This window comes from Lithobates pipiens, unplaced genomic scaffold (genome assembly GCF_037356315.1).
Source record: "Lithobates pipiens isolate NorthernLeopardFrog02 unplaced genomic scaffold, aLitPip1_a1.2 Scaffold_25, whole genome shotgun sequence".
Lineage (NCBI taxonomy): Eukaryota > Metazoa > Chordata > Amphibia > Anura > Ranidae > Lithobates > Lithobates pipiens.
This window is the reverse complement of record NW_027507787.1, coordinates 130,057,883-130,076,993: the sequence shown is the minus strand read 5'-3', so window position 1 is coordinate 130,076,993 and position 19,111 is coordinate 130,057,883. Positions and strand designations below refer to the sequence as shown.

The window sequence follows — 19,111 nt, the reverse complement described above, 5'->3', positions numbered from 1 at the left end:
ATACCACCAAAAGAAAGCTCTATTTGTGGGAAATAAAGGACACAAATTTTGTTTGGGTACGGCATCGAACGACCGCACGATTGTCCGTTAAAACAACGCAGTGCCATGTTGTAAAAAGTGCTCTTGTCAGTAAGGGGGTATAATCTTCCAGGGGTGAAGCCGTTAAGGTGTCCAAATGTTGTAACATCAAGCATGACTTCATTTCTAGAAATAGTAGTATAAGAGATCAAGTATAAAAAAAGTCGAGTCATAATTATTGCTCCAATTCTTTAATTGAACATAACAAAGAAAGTAATTTTAGAATGAATAGGTTACCCATAATGAATGATTTAAGACGTGTTAAACTTTAAATGTCTACATGTACGATGGCACAATCGCATAACAAAATACATTAGACCAGGGATGACACTCTGGGGCAATTCAGTTGAACAGCTTCATAATCTGGGAATATCCGAGTCACCAACTGAAGAGCCTGTGGCATCAAACTCGATTTCCATTTCCTTCATGGTTTTTCTGATGGCAAATAGGTAACAATATTACGAGCACATTTAAACATAAAAGATTTAACTAAAATACCTGCTTCCAAGTAGGTTATCCATAAAAATATATAGGTTACTTTGTTAATTCAAGATATTATGGAAGCAAAAGAAACAAAGACCTTTTAATATATATAAAGAGTTGAAAGACAATTTTTTTTAAATAAGATTGCCTTTTCCAATCACTCTGTGCAAAACGCTAAAATGAAAAAGATTAAAACGAAAGCTTTCTGCTCATACAGGTTTAAGAAATGCAACTTAAAATGTGTACCCCTCTAAAAGAAAACCGCTCAAGTACATTTCTGACTTATAAAATAAGTAGTTCTTACTGTATTGAGTCTCCTCAAAATGTTTAATTCTCAATTACTTTTCTACACCACCTAAAATGAGCAGTTGGTGACAAACACATGAACATGTTTCCTGTTGATCCACAGGGAGAATGCCAATGGTGAGATCTTTGAGTGTCTCACAGGGACCACCATTCATTGCCACAGATAGATAATGACATGTTGTAATGCACATGCCAATAGAAGATTTTATTTATTTTTTAACACTATTCAGGTTCTGAAAGGAAACATGTACATGCAGTACTAGGTTCCCTGTGAAGCTAGCTGTGATGTCAGCCAGGGCATGCCCCCCTCTTTAGATGGCTGCTTTGCTAGAGACTGCCCATCTCTGCCTCCCAGCACTTGCCTGAGGGAAGCGCCGGCAAAAGGAACCCAGAGGGAGGCAAGACGCATAAGCGTTTAATCTTTCTGCATTCCTCTTGCCAGTGCTTACTTCGGGCAAGTGTCGGGAGCTGGAAACCTGCTGGCAAAGCAGCTGTCTCCTAGCTGTTTGCGGTAACAGGCTACCATATGCTTGGGGGAGGGGAGCACACATTGTCTGATGTCACAGCTAGTGATACAAGGACACTTAAGAAGAAAGGACAAAGTACTACATGTACTTTGTACTATCAGGATCCGAATATTGTATTAAAAAAAAAAAAAAAAAAAAAAAAATTATTTAAAAATTATAAATCATCATTAGGCATAAAGGATGCAGTATTCCTATCTTGGGAATCAATCATTGCTATTCCCTGTGTTGCCACTCCACTGGAGCCGTTAACAAGACATACAAAATAGGATTCTACCTGTGCTATTCGATAACATAAAACAAATACTATAGTGGTTCTACTCAAACTGTGCTCTCCAGTGCTCTCAATGCATGCACGGAACAGCCATTATACTCTATGGTACTTTTATTTTCACATTCATTGAAGAGCGTGACTGCCCTTTAAAGACAGTAAACAGGTGTATTGAACTCAGAATGAACAGTTCAAATGAATATCACTGAGAGCCACATGCACCTTCAGGTGTTTAAATCCTTGATTGTTTATGATCAAGATGATGTTTTATCTTGCAGAAGATTCTATAACAGCACCAAAAATGTACCTCAAGTGTTTAAATATCTTTCAGTCCACTCCTATGTGCAAAAAATGTGAATTTAAAACAAAGATTAAAACTGGTACTTCAGCATCAGGCTATTAAACCACTCTGCTACTGAAATCAATGTGGTACTAAAGAGATGTCTACCAACAAGTAGTTAAATCAGTATCAAAGAGATTTAATAACTAATTTAGTCCCAGCCTCAACATATGATCACTTCAAATGAATTAAATTGCCGGCACATGTGAACATGTGATGCATGTACTCGCATCATTTAGGCTACTTTCACCCTGGGACAGCGAGGGCGTCAATGGTAAAGTTTTTAGAGGCGCCTTACCGTCCTTTTAGCAGTGCTTTCTCGGGCCCTTTTATAAACACTCGCAAGCGGCAGAAGGGGTTAATGGCACTTTGCAGGCGCGTCGGCAGCGCTGCCCATTCATTTCAATAGGCAGGGCGTTTTAGGAGCGGTGCCCCAAGGTTGCTGCTTGTAGGACTTTTCCTAACGTCCTGCAAGCACACTGCTCCAGTGTGAAAGCACTCAGGCTCTCACATTGGAGTGACAGGAGAGGCACTTTACAGGCGTTATTTTTTTGCACTAAAATGCCTGTAAAGCACTTCAGTGTAAAAGTGACCCTAAAGCTCCCAAAAGGCCAGAGACCTGTAGTATGCAAATAGTGAGATTAGTTCCAAAATCTGTGTTTTGTTATGCCCCCTCTCTTGCTTCCTTATTGATCCAACATTGTAATGAACTGCTTCACTGAGCCTATCAGATGGAAGGGACAGGGCTAACTAAAGCTGCATTTTATATATTCCCCAGAGTTACTGGAATAAAAAAAAAAAAAAAAAATCACATGCGGGCATCTATGAGTACTTACCAATGTGTATGCCCACAGCTTAGTCATGTTAAAAAGTTAACACACTTTAAAACTATGAACAACAAATTGCTGTTTTAAGCAATAATGCGCCTTTTTAAAAAAAATAACAAAAAAGCAGATCTCAGACACACAGAAAATGTCGAAGACTCCATTATTACAACACCACATCATGAAAATATTGTCTCTGTCACTAGGAATTAAAGGGCATTTTCAAGAAACAGATTACATTGTTACCCAAATAGTTTCAATTTAGCAATTTCGTTACAGGTTACATTTCTTTACATGTTATGAGCAAGAAAACAATCCAGAGGAAAAGGCAGCAGGCAAACAGCTAGTAAGTCTTTTCCACTAAGATTTTGGTGTGTGCGTGGTTGACCAAAGTTTGGAGATCAAAAGTTGCTTCACATCTGCAATGAGATATTTCCATAATTACTAGAATACTCCTCATTTTAGCACATTTCACAATAATGTTATATAACAGACATTAGTTTATCTTATTCTTGAACCATTTTGGCACATTTAAAACAAACAAAAAAAAAAGTAGTAAGCATATCAAGGACTTTTCAAGATTTATTGGCTGAACAAAATTTTCAATTGGTAGCTCATTGCTTTGTATAATCCCACCAGTATATTTCACAGGACATTTCTGAATCATACAATATGCACAGCACTAGTACAGCCTATTTCATTTTTGGTTTGGGAACTGTGAACATGGTATAGAATACCGGGAACCATTTGACCTCTGGTATCAGTGTGCACCACACTGGACATGGACCAGAGAAAGCAAGACGGACATCTGCCTGAGGAGATCAGAAAGAAAACTATAGATCACCACATCAGAGGTAAAGGCTATAAAACCATCTTCAAGCAGCTTGGTGTTCCTGTGACTGCAGTCGCAAATAAAATGACTTTCCAGTGTCCCCAAAAGGGACGACAAGTAAACATTTTTCATAGAACAGTTCTTCCATCGTACTCAATACAACATTTTAAGTTGTAATTATTGCAGGTTGGGAAGTCCACCTGCACACATGTGATAGCCGCTGGAACTATATTAAAAGGCTTGCTCAAGAAGCTCTACAGCAATATTTCTCAACTTTTCTGTAAACAATTAAGGAGAACTGCCAACTGTCACATGCTGGTATGACAGCGCTGATTACATTAGATAAATAAACAGAAAACTGCAATGTTCACAGAATATTCTTTATACTTGTACTGAAATTACAAAAACTGTTTCCCTGGAGCTTGTGTAGGAAAAGACGTCTGAGATTAGTGCCATACAAACATTTTCAGTTTTGCTTGTCTAATGGAATTTTGAATCATTTAATACCATTTTGATTAGTTATTAATAAATCACTGACAATTTATGCAGTTGCTTTACACAAAGTGCCTTACATTAGTCTCTGCCCTGAAGGGCCAATTTGCCCATTAACCACTTCGCGCCTAGGCCAATTCTGACATTTCTCTCTTACATGTAAAATTCACAATTTTTTTGCTAGAAAATTACATAGAACCCCCAAACATTAAATGTTTTTTTTAGCAAAGACCCTAGAGCAGGGATATGCAATTAGTGGACCTCCAGCTGTCCCATCATGCCTTCTGCCTCTGAGTGTCATGCTTGTGGTTGTCAGAGTTGTGCTTTGCCTCATGGGACTTGTAGTTCTGCAACAGCTGGAGGTCCGCTAATTGCATATCTCTGCCCTAGAGAAGACAATGGTGTTGTTTTTTCTCACACGGTATTTGCGCAGCAATTTTTCGAACGTTTTTTTCAGAAAAAAAAAAAAAAAAAAAAAAAAAACACAAACAGTAAAGTTAGCCCAATATTTTTGCATAATGTGAAAGAGGACGATACGCTGAGTAAATAGATACCCAACATGTCACGCTTCAAAATTGCACGCACTCGTGGAACGGCACCAAACGTTGGTATTTAAAAATCCCTATAGGCGAGGCTTTAATTTTTTTTTACTGGTTACATAGGAGGTCTAGGGATAGAATTATTGCTCTCGCTTTAACGTTCACGGCGATACCTCACATGTGTGGTTTGAACACCGTTTTCATATGTGAGCGGGACTTACGTATGCGTTCGCTTCTGCGTACGAGCTCACGGGGACAGGGTCCGCTTTCATTTTTAATTTTTATGGTTACATTTTTATTTTTTTAGTTTGACACTTAAAAAAAATAAATTAAAAAAAAAAATGGATTACTTTTATTCCTATTACAAGGAATGTAAACATCCCTTGTAATAGGAATATGGCATGATCGGACCTATTTACAGTAAGATATGGGGTCAATAAGACCCCATATCTCACCTCTAGGCTGGGAAGCCTAAAAAACGATCCTGGCTTCCCAGCCAAAATGGCGCCGTTAATTTGAATGCAGAGGCCGGGCGTGACGTCATAACATTGCACCCGGCCTCCGAACGATCATAGAGACTCCGGGGACGATCTGGTCCGCCGGAAAGCTCTATGGTATCATCCGGGGGCCGGCGGATCCTGTGACCGACTCACTGATGGAAGCGGTGAGTCGGTACAAGCACCGGAGGGCAGCGGGAGGCGTCGCAAGAACGATCAAGCGGCGGATCAGCCGCTATGATCGTTCTTATGGTGCAGGGAATCCCCGGCTGAAAATGCCGATATCTGAATGATGTCTGTGGCCTCAGGCATCATTCAGATATTACACCACAAAGCCCACGACGTCATATGACATAGTATGGGCGCCAAGTCGTTAAAGGGGTTGTAAAGGGGGGATGCATTAGGATAAAAAAGCCTTCTGTGTGCAACAGCCACCCCAACACCCCCTAATACATAACCCCATCTCTATCCAGCGATGTCCATGAGTCCCTTGGCTGCCTGGGACTTCCCTCCTGATTGGCGCCATTGGCTCATGCTGCTGTCTAAGTCAGTTAGACAATCAGTAGAGAGAGGGGTGGGGCCGACCAGCAGTTCCATGTCTGAATAGACACAGAGAGCTGCAGCTTGGCTCATTTGCCCCCATAGCAACCTGCTTGCTGTGGGTGTAATCGACAGGAGGGAGGGGCCAGGAGCAGAGAAGAGGGACCTGAAAAGAGGAGGATCCAGGCTGTCCTGTGCAAATCCACTGCACAGAGGAAGTATAACATGTTTGTCATAAACGAGACTTTATAATCACTTTAAGCTACCCACCATGTCTTTGGAGTACAGAGATAGATGCAGATAGTGTTCTGATGGGGATTCAAACCAAGTACACCAGAGCTTTCAGGTAGAATCTCTAAGCACTTTGTCACTGTGCTTTATCTCTCGGTGGGGTGATATTCACATGACAATGTTACCTGCTCTGTCAAATGTTCCCTGCTGCAAGCGGGTAATATCCTCATGCTGATAAGAGTATGGAGGGAGGGGAGCAGACTGGTCCATGTTTACGAAAATCTCACCAGAGGTTTTGAAACATAAAAAGTCTGCAGGTGAAGCAAACGGTGCTCACCCAAATCTAAATATAGTAAATATAAAAAGCCAATACTGTGCAAATCTATTTGCCGTTCTATTACAAAATTACATGACAATGTTCTCTTGGAATAAAATGTATGCATACCTGTAAGGGAGTGCGGTACAGCCATTTGTCTTTGTCTGCTGCTAGCTTCATGCGGGCAAAGAGGTCACTGACACTTGGAAGGCCATAATATTCCTAACCAAAAAAAAAAAAAAAAAACACATCTCATCACACACAGGCATAATTGGGTAAATGGTTACATTCTGTCACCCAAAATAGTTTTAGGTCGAAATATAATATTAAAAATGTTAGCCAAGGTCTCTAGCAAGAAAGCATATAAGCCTTAGTTAAATATCTTATCTATAGACTTACATGTGCTTTTTTACGTAGGAGCCATTTATCCTCCAGTGCAGGATGTTCTGACTTTTCTGCGTTATCTATGTTCTTTGAGGACAACACCCAGCAACCAGTGTCTAGAGGCAAATGAAATGGAGAATGATTCTCTGAGGGGTTCAGCTTCCATTTACTACTTGAAGTTTCGTTTTCTGCCTTCTCTGCTGTAGTGGACTCGACAACCCAATTGGCTAAAGGTGTTTCAAGCAATGCTCTGAAATGCCTAATTAAGGGATCACATTCTTCTGTCTTCTTGGTGCAAGTCTGCTCCCCAGAATTTATTTTGCATGGATGCAGCCACATATTTATGGAAGGTTTTGACTTTTCTGGCTCCTGGTCTTTGGCCATGTGTTCTGGATTCAGAGGAATGCCATTTTTGTCTTTCCCTTCCTTCTTCAAAAGCCACTTCCTTAGAGCATCTTTCTCACAGCTTTCATCACAAACGCATTCCGAGAGAGTAGAGCAGGGCTCATTAGCTTTGCAGATTTCTTCCATCTTAAAGAAGGCCTGGGATTCCTTCAACAGCCACATTTCATTGCCAGACACAGTAGCCTTCTTCCCCCCAAGCTGCTCATTTAAGCATCGGAGGTTCCCAAGATTTTCTATTTCTAAGGGAGCTGTATTTCCACCACAGCAGTTACTGCAGGATTCTACTTTGTGGAGCCAATCGTTAATGCTGTAGTCCTGAACAAATGGATGAAAGAGGAGTTTCCATTTGTCCACTTCACTGGTCGATTCTTCTGTAGTCGCTGGGGAAATGAGCCACTCTGAAAGATCCATCTCTTCCTGATCCTCCAAATCAAAGTCAATATCATCAACTTTTTCAAAGGAAAAAGAGCTGGACTCTGAATGGTCACGTGTACGCACTCCAGTTTTCTCAGGACAAGATTCCTTGTTTTGGGACTCTAGCAACCAATTATGCAATTCCCCTAGTTTACCCCAGATTTTCTCAATGTCAAAAGTTGGTGGTGCAGGCATTTCTGAACCCTGTTAAATAGGAAAAAAGTAAAATTAATACATTCTGAATACAAAGCATATTGGCAGTTGAACTGAGCAGAGCAGTTAATTTACAGAAAACTATCCTGATGGCACAAGCCAGGCTTCCAACTTGGCCATTGAACAGTAACTTACACACTTCTCACTGCTGCCACAAGGGAGACCAACATGCATCATCTACCTTGGCAGTATCACATTATGGCTCCTGGACCTTGCCTTATCCCAATGCACAAGATAGAATTCCAGGTAAAAATGGCCCCTACTGCTCATCTGCTTGACTGTACGTTTATTAATAGCTCATGAGGCTTGAAAATATAAAAACTTAGACACATTTCACATAGTGAAGTTCATACTCAAAGTCTATAATGGACCTTACTTAGCAAGTAAACTTACTAGTAAGAACTTTTGTAAGTCAAACAAATCAAGGTTAACCATTTGTGCCTCTTAAATGAGAGGAGTAGCATGGACCATTTTTTTGGACATTTATCTTATACAATAGTTTAGTCATGAGAAATTTTCTTACCGAACACATGCTGTTCTTTTAACAGATGATACTGTTAGTGACTTTACTGATTAAGTCAACATCCAGTTGTTTGGAAATTTTGCACATGGTGCATAAGTCCCTAAAGGTCTCTAGACTAACCAAAAAGTTACCTTTTAAAAAGTATTAAATGAGCAGCAGGTATGCGCCCATGATCAGGGTCTCAAGACTTGGAGCACTGTTTTGCCACTCTAGTGCCTGAGGTTGACAGCTTAACCCTGCACCTGCTTACCTGCCCATTAGGCTGCACATCATAGTACTGAACCAACAAGGAGATATAGGAGGCAGCAGAGGCTCGATTACAGAGAATGCAAAAGATAAAGATAGCAAGAGGTTGCTGGGTAGTAATTAAGTACTACTAGTACAAGTTCCGCTTTCCTTCAATGCTGGTCATTTTGCACTCCTAGCTGGCCAGAGAGTCACTTACATTTTCTGAGCCACTTACCCTAATCCTGCTACAGTATCAACTGAACAGCTGACCTAGCCGATTTGGAGTGCTGATCTCATAGATATCATAATATGTCAAGCTCAGCAACTAAGTTATGGAGCAAGCACGACTGTTTGCTGTTCAAGTGGATGTAAACCCACCACTCACCATGTATTAAATATTAAAATAATGACACTATTCATCTATATGTATATATAGATAAATAGTGTGCCATTATTTAATACATGGTGAGTGGTGGGTTTGCATCCATTGCACGCGATCTGAGCCTCTGACGCAGCCGGTGGTGCCCCGCGAAACTGGTCAGGCCTTGCCACAGTGTCATCCTCGTGACCCTCTTTTTTTTTTTTTTTTTAACTTATCACAAGGGGGCACCACATTTTGTTTATATGAAAATGATCAAGTGGCTAAAAAGCCGACAGACAGCTACAAAACAGACTCTCAGTTACTATAGTGATCAACAGTGTTTACAAGTCTGCCTACTTATTGGTGCCATACATCGGTGGCCCCAAAAAGATTACGACCCCTTTCCCATTATGCCGCCCTGGGTGTCAGCGGTAAAGTGGCGCCATTTGGCTGGTAGCGGGACAGTTTTAACCTCTGCTATCAGCCGAAGAGGGGTTAAAATGCACCCACAAAACGCTGCCGCAGTGCCGTTTTGCTGGCGGTACGACAGTACTGCCCCACTGATTACAAAGGGAAGGAGCGTTGAGTTCCCCACTCCAAAAAAGCTGCTGGCAGGACTTTTTCTGACACCCTGCCAGAGCAACGCTCCAGTGTGAAGGTCCTCTGGCTTTCACACTGGAGTGAATGGAGCAGCTGTTTTAGGGCAGTTTTCAGGTGCCATTTTTAACGCTATAGCGCCTGCAAAACACCCCAGTGTGAAAGGGGTCTAAAAGCTGGACAGCAATGACAATTTGTTTCTCTGGACAAGCTCTCTTTATTGACGTGACTAAAAGGATTTCAGTACATATTCTATACAGAACATACCGCAATATGTCCAGTGATGTCTGAGTTTATGAGCCAATCCTGTGGAGAAGAGCTTGGAATGTACAAAGCAGGACATGGAGAAATGCTGGTAACTTTGCCCTCCAAAAGCCATTCAGATAGAGATGTGCTCAAAGCCCCAGAATGAGGTTTCTGAAAAGAAAAAGGTTTCCAATTTGTTAACTAAGCAGGAGATCAAAACAACTTTATCGTAAAACATTAATGGATTATTCAGGTGGTTTCCTATAAAAAAAATTAAAATAATCTAGTCACGTGGCCCATGTTGAAGAAAACTGGCACCAAAATACAACGAATCCTACAGGACCAGCCATTTCCTAATATAGAACACTGTTGTGGCTGGAACTTTCCTGTACATTGCTGGCTAAAAAATAATTACCATTTATATAAAGTCATGAGCTGCCACTGCTGGCAGTCATCTAAAAATGCCCTACTGTGTCTGGGTTCCATAATTATCTGTTAGGCCCTTTTCACATGGGCTGTCCGATCAGGTCCACCTGTCAGTTTTTCAGGAGGACCTGACCGGTCATTGCTCTCTCCCCTATGGAACGGCAGATGTCAGTCAATTCAATCCTGCCCAAAAAATACAGATGGATGGTGGTCCTATTTTCCATCCGTCTGGTAGATGGGATGAAAAACAGACTGACGGTCCATTTACTCCACAGAGGAGTGCAGGACTTTGTTCATCTCTGCTCTGTAGAGTGAGTGGAGATGGACGTGTCATCTGCCTGCTCAGTGGGGACCAGTGGAACGATTCCATGCTGAGCAAGCGGATTCTGCAAAATGGGAGGCGCCCAAGTGAAAGGGCCTTACAGAACAGTAGCATATTTATCACTATACTTGGTACTCTAATGCAAAGCGCTGCAGCCAAAGAAACCATATGATTGCCACCCAACAAGGCAATTGCAGAAGGAGCGTTCAACAGTAGCAGCCTAGATATCTCTCTCATGACCAGTTTCTTTTGAGTACGCTGAAGCAATATTTAAACATTTTTGTTAAAATATACAATGTTTGCATTGTGCCAGACAGAGAAGAACTTTGAGTATACATGTGTAGGTATATGTGTAGGTATATGCTACAGTGTGAGTAGCTAATAGGAGTCTCAAACTCAGGATCTGGCCACTAAATACAATTTGCGACTGGACAGCACTATTATCTATTATTATATAAAAAAATAAATATAAAAATCATCATCCACCGAATCCTCTCTCCACCAAGTAAATCTATTTAAGCGGCTATAAAGGGACCTGCAACATGTACAGCATTGCTGAAGTTGACCATGGAAACTATGTACTAAAAATATTTATCAAAATATATAACCAAAAATAAAAATGAAATAGATTAACCAAAAATGCTATGTACACACAATTTTAATCCTAGATGCAGTACTCATTTCCTCCTAGCTACTGCAGTACAAAAAGTTTTACTACTGTATGAAAATTTGGCATTAAATCTAGTGTAAAGCTACACAATTTGTTGTTGTTTGCAAGACATTCCATAGAACCGCTATGATTGTGAAAATTTTGAAGATACAATTGAGCATAAAGCCATAAAAGAATAAAAATAAAGTATGGAAGATGACTACTTCTGGGTCAATCCTCTCATTTCTAACTAATTAGTGAATCAATGACCTGGAACGAACATTAGCTGACTTACAAAGTACTAAAGGAAGTAACACAGAATTCACAACTTGTTAACAATGTCAGTTCCCATATTTAGATTGTGAGAGCTCCCTTTTAAACTCTAGTTTGTTCCGATTTGTTCCCGTTCTAACTATTGATTTTGGCTAGAGCCGATGTGTTTATTTGCATATTAGCAACTTTGCAACTGCAGGGAAAAGCCTCTAATACAGGAGTTTAACCACCTCAATAGAGGGGGCACTTACACCCCCTTCCTGCCCAGGCCATTTTTCAGCGCTGTCACACTTTGAATGACAATTGCATGGTCATGCTACACTGTAACCATGTGAAATTGTTATAATTTTCTTCACACAAATAAAGCTTTCTTTTGGTGGTATTTAATCACTCCTGGGGTTTTTTTTCGGAAAAAATAAAAAGACCAAAAATGTTTAAAAAAAATAAAAAATAAAGTTTCTTTGTTTCTGTCAGTTTCGGGGTTGCACTATGTCCTAGCAACACGGCGAGAGCGGTCGTTCTGGGAGGCCGTCATATGAAGTCCACCCAGAACAAAAGCCCACTGCCCAGCTTTCATTTGACGGGGGGCGGGCGGCAAGTGGTTAATAACAATTTGATATTGCATGTAAAGTTTCCCATTCCTAAATCCAAAACAGTTTAGCTGCAAGGACATATTAAAACAAAAATGTTTTGTCAAATGAAATTTAATCACTTTGGCTAGAAGGGGCCTTAAAAATGTGTTTGCATAAGAAAATTACACTAAAAGTATACAATGCCAGGCGAATACAGCGATTATCGCTAGCCGCCAGCAATAATCACATCCTAAAAAAATCCGACATGCTGGTTGTACCAATGAAGACTGATTGTACCCAAGTTTATCAATCAGCCTGCCCATGCACGGTTTTAACAGTCTTTGGTCAGCTTAACATATTGTTGCAATGGGAAAAGCAATTATGCTCTGTCTGCTCCATCACCCAAACTATTCTATTTCAATAGCCGTACAGTGGTGTAGTAGTTATCACTCTCGCCTAGCAGTAAAAAGGGTTGCTGGTTCAAATCCCAACCACGACACTACCTGCCTGGAGTTTGCATGTTCTCCCTGTGCCTGCGTGGGTTTCCTCCGGGTACTCCGGTTTCCTCCCACACTCCAAAGACATGCATGTAGGTTAACCACTTGCTTACTGGGCACTTAAACCCCCCTCAGTCCCAGACCAATTTTCAGCTTTCAGCGCTGATGCACTTTGAATGACAATTGCGCGGGCATACAACACTGTACCCAAATGAAATTTTTATCATTTTTTCCCCACAAATAGAGCTTTCTTTTGGTGGTATTTAATTACAGCTCGGAGTTTTATTTTTTGCTAAACAAAGAAAGATGCAAAAAAAAAAAATCATGTTTAATAGTTTGTTATAAAATTTTGCAAACGGGTCATTTTTCTCCTTCATTGAAGTGCGCTGATGAGGTGGCACTGATAGGCTGCACTGGTGGGCACTGATGGGCTGCACTGGTGGGCACTGATGGGCACAGATAAGGCGGCACCGATGGGCACAGATGGGTACCACTAATAGATGGGACTGATGGGCACTGATAGGTGGCACTGCTGGGCACTGGTAGATGACACTGATGGGCACGGATATGTGGCACTGGGGTGCAGCACCTTTGTTGAGGCAGATTGTGGGCACTGCTGGGTGGCACTGTGGACACTGCTGGGTGGCACTGGCAGGGGGCAGGTGGGCACTGGCAGGGCTGGCCGTGATCGGGACTGATGTCCCCATCACGGCCGCCGGTGATCGGCTTTTTTTTTTCCTCCTCGCGCTGACAGCGCGAGGAGGAATAATAGCCGATTACCGGCTCCGTTATATCACATGATCAGCTGTCATTGGCTGACAGCTGATCAGGTGATAAGGGGTCGGGATCAACCCCTTGCACGGATCGGTGATCAGGCGAGTCTCATAGACTCGCCGATCACAGGGCGCGCAGGCCGCTCGTGCGCGGGACTACGTCAATAGACGTAGTCCCGGAAAAGGAGATCCGCGCTGTAGCCATCATTCGGCTATAGCGCGGGTCTCAAGTGGTTAATTGGCTTATGTCCAAAATTAACCTTAGTATATGAATGGGGACCTTGGATCATGGGCTCCTTGAGGGTAGGGACCGATGCGAGTGTGTAATGTACAAGGACAATTGTAGACACTCACTCAGGTTGAACTGGATGGACTGGTGTCTTTATTCAACCTTACTAACCAACTATGTAAGTACAGCTGTTTAGACATGATATCAAGCATTAGAGTTGATGTACCTGATCGACTGGAGGAACGTAACAATTGTTGAGAAGCCAGGGATTCTGGGTAACAAAACTGCATGGTGCAGGGCTGGCAATTATTGGACTTACTTCACAGTTCTTGAAATACAGAAAGAAAATAAAAACCATGAGAAAAATTTAAACATTTATTAGCATATATACACATTTCTGACTGAATGGAGTCAAGAGATCTATAGACAGATTTGTTTTCTTGGTTTCTTATATTTAAGCTGGCCATAGATGAATAGAATTCTGAACAAAAATTCATAGGAAAAAAAGTCCTAGGAAGATTTGTATAAAAAAATTATCAGAACATTCAAATGTCGCTCAAAAGATTGTTTACTTTTAACATTTTGGAATGAATGTTTTTTAACAAATGGAAACCAAATGAAAACTACATGCTAAAATTTGAGGGAGCAGCGTGACTTTTTTTTTCTCAAATGAACACATTTTTGTGCATTGTTCGAAAATCGATCCATCTATGGCCAGCTTAAATAATATAGCTTTTTAGTATGGCTAAAGAGATTCAGCGCTGAGTAATGGTCTGTCCATCACTGCCCCTTAGGCCAATTTCACATGGGCCTGTCAGTTTTTACTCCTCTGCTTGATCCCCGCTGAGCCGGTGGATGACAAGTCCATCTCTGCACTCTGTCGGGACAGACCTGTCAGATATCCGCACTCCACCTATGGGGAGATCAGATGATTAAGGACTGACTGTCCATTTTCATCCGATCCGCCAGACGGATGGAAAATAGGGTTTGCATCCATGCGGATTTTGCGGAGAGGATCGGATGTCAGCGGACATGTCGCCGCTGACATCCGACGCTCCATAGAGCTGTAGGGAGTGACCGTTCATATCTGCTGAAAAAAACTGACAGGCGGATCTGAACGGTCCGCATGTGTGAAAGGAGCCTAAGGCTGCCTGCACACTGATCAGTTTTTCTTCTGTTCTTGTGCTAAAAAAGCAGAAGGAAAACAAATGACCATTAAATCCTATTGGACTCTTCACGCTGGTCTGTTGCATTTTTAAAAGTCCGGCTTGCTGCATGTTTGGCGCAGCATAAAAAAATGCACCTTACTGAAATGAATGGAATCCGCATCAAAAACACAGCAAATACGCATGAAAACTGCACCCACGGTTGCATTTTTGATGTGGTTTTTAAGTCGCATGCGAAAAATGAACTGGAAACAGTAAAAATGCATATGCATTTTTACTGTGTTTTTGCAATAGAGCAGTGTGAAAGTAGCCTTAAAGTGATAATCAATCCTCAGTTTTAAGTAGCTGATTTAATCATTTACTGGCTTTGCAGCCTTTAAACTTTTAATGCTGGCCTATAGTCCAGTTTAAGCTGGTGCGATGACCACTGCCCTACTTTTCCAGTTTTAGGGTGGGCTGCCTCTTGCAACAGCCTATGGATCCACCCACGCATGCAGGGACTAGAGTTGTGCATCTCTGTGCTGTTTAGAGCCATTAAAAAACACAGCTATGGTTTCCTCCTACCCCCCCCCACACTTTCCTTTCCTACTCATCTCCTCCTACTGTTCACACACACACACACACACCTATCTTCCCTCCTCAATCCACTCATACTGGAGTGCTTAAAAACTGCTTTTGGAAAATAAAATAAGCACTTCAGCATTGCATCATGTATTGAGGCTCTGGTACACCATCTGAGCTCTGTAGCTTGAGGTAACTATGTGCCTTGAAGTTAGTTTGTCCATGCATTTGATTATTGTATCAACATTCCCATAAGGATCAGCATTCAGAGGAATATTTGTAAGTCTGTGAGCTCTTTGTTATTGTCAACGTATTTACTTTGACTTTGTAAACCATCCGATTGTGCAATGGTGTCCTAAGCTATGCTGAAGGACAAAATAAGAAAACTAAAAAATAAAAACTTAGGAATGAAACACCCAGCCACGTAACCTGGGATGCCAAGGCACTCCCCTGCTCTTCCTCCCTTCTTTCTACAACACTACACTGTTCACCCCTTTCTTGTGAAGACTGGAAGCTCGGGGAAGCAGCACTAAGAGAACAGGAGCCAGAGGCATTGAAAATTGTAAACTGCCTGCAAATGTCAGGGTAACAATTTTAACAACTACAGTGCATCCGGAAAGTATTCACAGTGCTTAATTTTTTTCTCCCACTGTTGTTACAGCCTTATTCCAAATAAGATTCAATTATTTTCCCTCAAAATGCTAAAAATACTCCATAATGACAACATGAAAGACGTTCGTTTAAAATGTTTTCAAATTAAAAAACTAAAAAAAATGAAATCACTTGTACATAAAAGTATTTACAGCCTTTGCTCAATACTTTATTCAAGCACCTTTGGCACCATTTACAACCTCAAGTCTTTTTGAGTATGATGCTACAAGCTTGGCACACCTATTTTTTGGGCAGTTTCTCCAATTCTTCTCTACAGGACCTCTCCATCAGGTTGGATGGGGAGCGTCTGTGCACAGCCATTTTCGGACCTCTACAATATGTTCAATTGGGTTCAAGTCTGGGCCATTCACAGAGTTGTTCCATAGCTACTCCTTTGTTATATTGGCTGTCTGCTTAGGCTCGTTGTCCTGTTGGGAGATGAACCTTTGCCACAGTCTGAGGTCCAGAGCACTCTGGAGCAGGTTTTCATCAAGGACGTCTCTGAAATTTGCTTCATTCATCTTTCTCTAGCCTCCCAGTTCCTGCCGCTGAAAAACATCCCCATGGTATTGGCCAGGTGATGAGCGGTGCCTGTTTGCCTCCAGACATGATGCTTTCCATTCAGGGCAGAGAGTTCAATCTTTGTTTTATCAGACCAGAGAATTTTGTTCCTCATGGTCGGAGAGTACTTCATGTGCCTTTTGGCAAACTCCAGATGGGCTGTCATATGACATTTACTGAGGAGTGTCTTCCGTCTGGCCACTCTACCATACAAGCCTGATTTGTGGAGTGCTGCAGAGATGGTTGTTCTTCTAGAAGGTTCTCCTCTCTCCACACAGAAATGCTGGAGCTCCGTCAGAGTGACCATTTGGTTTTTTGTCACCTCCCTAAGGCCCTTCTCCCCCAATCGCTCAATTTGGCTGAGTGAACCACTGTAGGAAGAGTCCTGTGGTTTCAAACTTCATTTACAGGTGGAGGCCATTGTGCTCATTGGGACCTTCAATGCTGCCGAAATTTTTCTGTATCCTTCCCCAGATCTGTGCCTCGATGCAATCTCGTCTCGGAGGTCTACAGACAATTCCTTGAAATCCATGGCTTGGTTTGTAGTTACTAAATTAGTGAAGATTTCAAACAAAACGTCTTTCACGTTGTCATTATGGGATATTGTTTGTAGAATTTTGAGGAAAATAACAAATTTAATCCATTTTGGAATAAGGCTGTAACAAAATGTGGGGGAAAAGAAAAGTGAAGCGCTGTGAATACTTTCCAGATGCACTGTAGTTTACTGGGGAATGTATTTTATTGTGCTCAATGTGTTATGCTGAAATTGCTGAGGATTTAACAGTAAGGTGTAGGGAGACATTTTTTATTGTCAGTGCAGCGTTGCAATAAGTCCATGTTGGGTGATCACAAGAGATACCAGCTTCATGGCTGTGTGTTCTGCTCTCAGCCTGTTTTTTACAGCATGTGCACTATATATTCATTACATGCAAAACATCAATTCATGCTCCTGTGGTTGTGTAAAATTTCCATAAATATGGATGTGCAAAACAAACCCAAGAATAGAAAAGGAGGTTAGGCAAGCACTGCATATATTAACGCGATGCTCTCACCACAGTTTTAATTGATCCAAATGCAGTAATAGCTTTTCGAAGAGATGGGACATCAGCTTCAAAACTCAGAGCGGGTGTTTCTTCAGGGCTCAGAGCAAGACTGCCCAACCTGAAAGAGAATACAAAATTATCACAAAATAGGATTTTCATATCAACCAGCAAACTGTGAAAAGGGGTGTAGAGGGGACAAGCAGCTTAGGATGGGTTGGGTTGCAGGGCAAAGCACATTAACACAGTTCTCTTCCCTGTTGCCAATATTGCTCACATACCCATGTTTACTTCCATTCTGTCTGCTACTTCAGGCATTGCCTAGCAAGCCTGGTTAACCAGTTGTTTGAAAATAGGAATTAAATGCATAAAATATGAGTGGAGAGTTGTGCAGATGAGGGCAGCTAGTGAAAACATGTACATTTTTGTCCGCTGTACAGGCTGGGAGAAGATCTAGTAGACACCTTACCAACATACTTTGTGAGCTTCCTTACCCATCTTGGTGCAGATGCAGACTTCAGTGTTAATGCTAATATCTAGGGTTCAAACTTCTGCCTTGGAAGAAACTTCGCTAACACCAAGTTAATAGTGGTGGAAATAATTTAACCAGAATGATATGGAAGCTAAAAATACACTTTTAGCAAATACTTTAACCCCAGCAGTATGAAAATTTGTAAAAATTAAACCCATAAAGAATACAAATTTATATATGCAGGTATTTGTGTTATTAAAAGGAAAAAGCACCTATACTACAAACTGAATTCCTGTGAAGTAAGACAGCGAAACAAGCTTTGTATTACTATTCAATTACATTGTTTAAAAATATTTGTACATTTTTAAGTACCCATCATTTCTTTCAGGAAATGTTCAAGTAACTTTCTCTCTTTCTACAGTTTACTATGGAAAATTCATAGAGAAAGAACAGTTCCCACATGGCTTTAACACTTTAGAAGGATGATTGAACATAATAGGTTGTGAAAGCCATTGATAAAGCTTACACATTTTCTGTAGGATTAGAAAATCAACTTTAATCAAAATGGGTATAAAAGGAAACCTGTACTTTTATGATTTAGCTATTTATGCTACGCCACTTACCTTTCTAAACAAACTGTGATCTGATTGGCAAGGTCATTACTGTGGGGGGTCTCCAGCTGGTGAATCAGGCAATTGAACTGTCCCAACAACTAAAATAAAAATAATGCATTAGACAGAGAATAAAAAAATCTCACCGATGATAAAGGCTGCTAAGAGATCTGCCTGTTCTAGCTCAAGTTTAACAAATCAATACCAGCCACAGATATTGTGTAGGACTGCAAAGCCTTATTCTTTAATGCTTTTTATTCTCCTGTTCATCCCTACATTTAGCATAGAATTGTCAGCACAAGTTGTAGGATGAAGCACAACTGCTCCCAGTGCAAAATCTACAGAAGAAGTTAAGCATTAAGAATTGGTTAACGTGTTACTAAACCAAGGACTCTGAATTCACTATATCTGGTCTCCCACAGTACGCAGAACATGGAAATGCAATTATTTATGCAAATATAAACTGCTAAATACCTTTTCTCATCAGCAGTATATAGCAGTCTTGTGACTTCTATGAGTGTCTGGTTAAAGCTTGTAAGAGGAGTTTTCATTCTACGTTGTCTGTCTTATGAGGCTGCATGACCCCTGACCCTCTGTCTGGACAGTGCTGATTGGCCCTGTGCCTATCACATGTCCCCTCCCAATACACACCAAATTGAGCTCT

The 19,111-nt window shown here is 41.2% G+C and overlaps 1 protein-coding gene across 3 annotated transcripts in view; it reads right to left on the bottom strand.

Moving 5' to 3' along the window:
- Positions 1 to 253: 253 nt before the first annotated feature.
- Positions 254 to 19,111, bottom strand: part of NCOA4 (nuclear receptor coactivator 4) — a 62,298-nt gene continuing 43,440 nt past the window's right edge. For all 3 annotated transcript variants that reach the window (XM_077454872.1, XM_077454871.1, XM_077454873.1), the window contains exons 4-10: positions 18,460 to 18,548; positions 17,377 to 17,485; positions 13,612 to 13,713; positions 9,666 to 9,815; positions 6,673 to 7,680; positions 6,403 to 6,495; positions 254 to 3,245 (exon numbers count right to left, since the gene is read on the bottom strand). In XM_077454872.1, the coding sequence (XP_077310998.1) occupies positions 3,240 to 3,245; positions 6,403 to 6,495; positions 6,673 to 7,680; positions 9,666 to 9,815; positions 13,612 to 13,713; positions 17,377 to 17,485; positions 18,460 to 18,548 (1,557 nt within the window). In that variant the 3' untranslated portion in view covers positions 254 to 3,239. The remainder of the gene's footprint in view (positions 3,246 to 6,402; positions 6,496 to 6,672; positions 7,681 to 9,665; positions 9,816 to 13,611; positions 13,714 to 17,376; positions 17,486 to 18,459; positions 18,549 to 19,111) is intronic.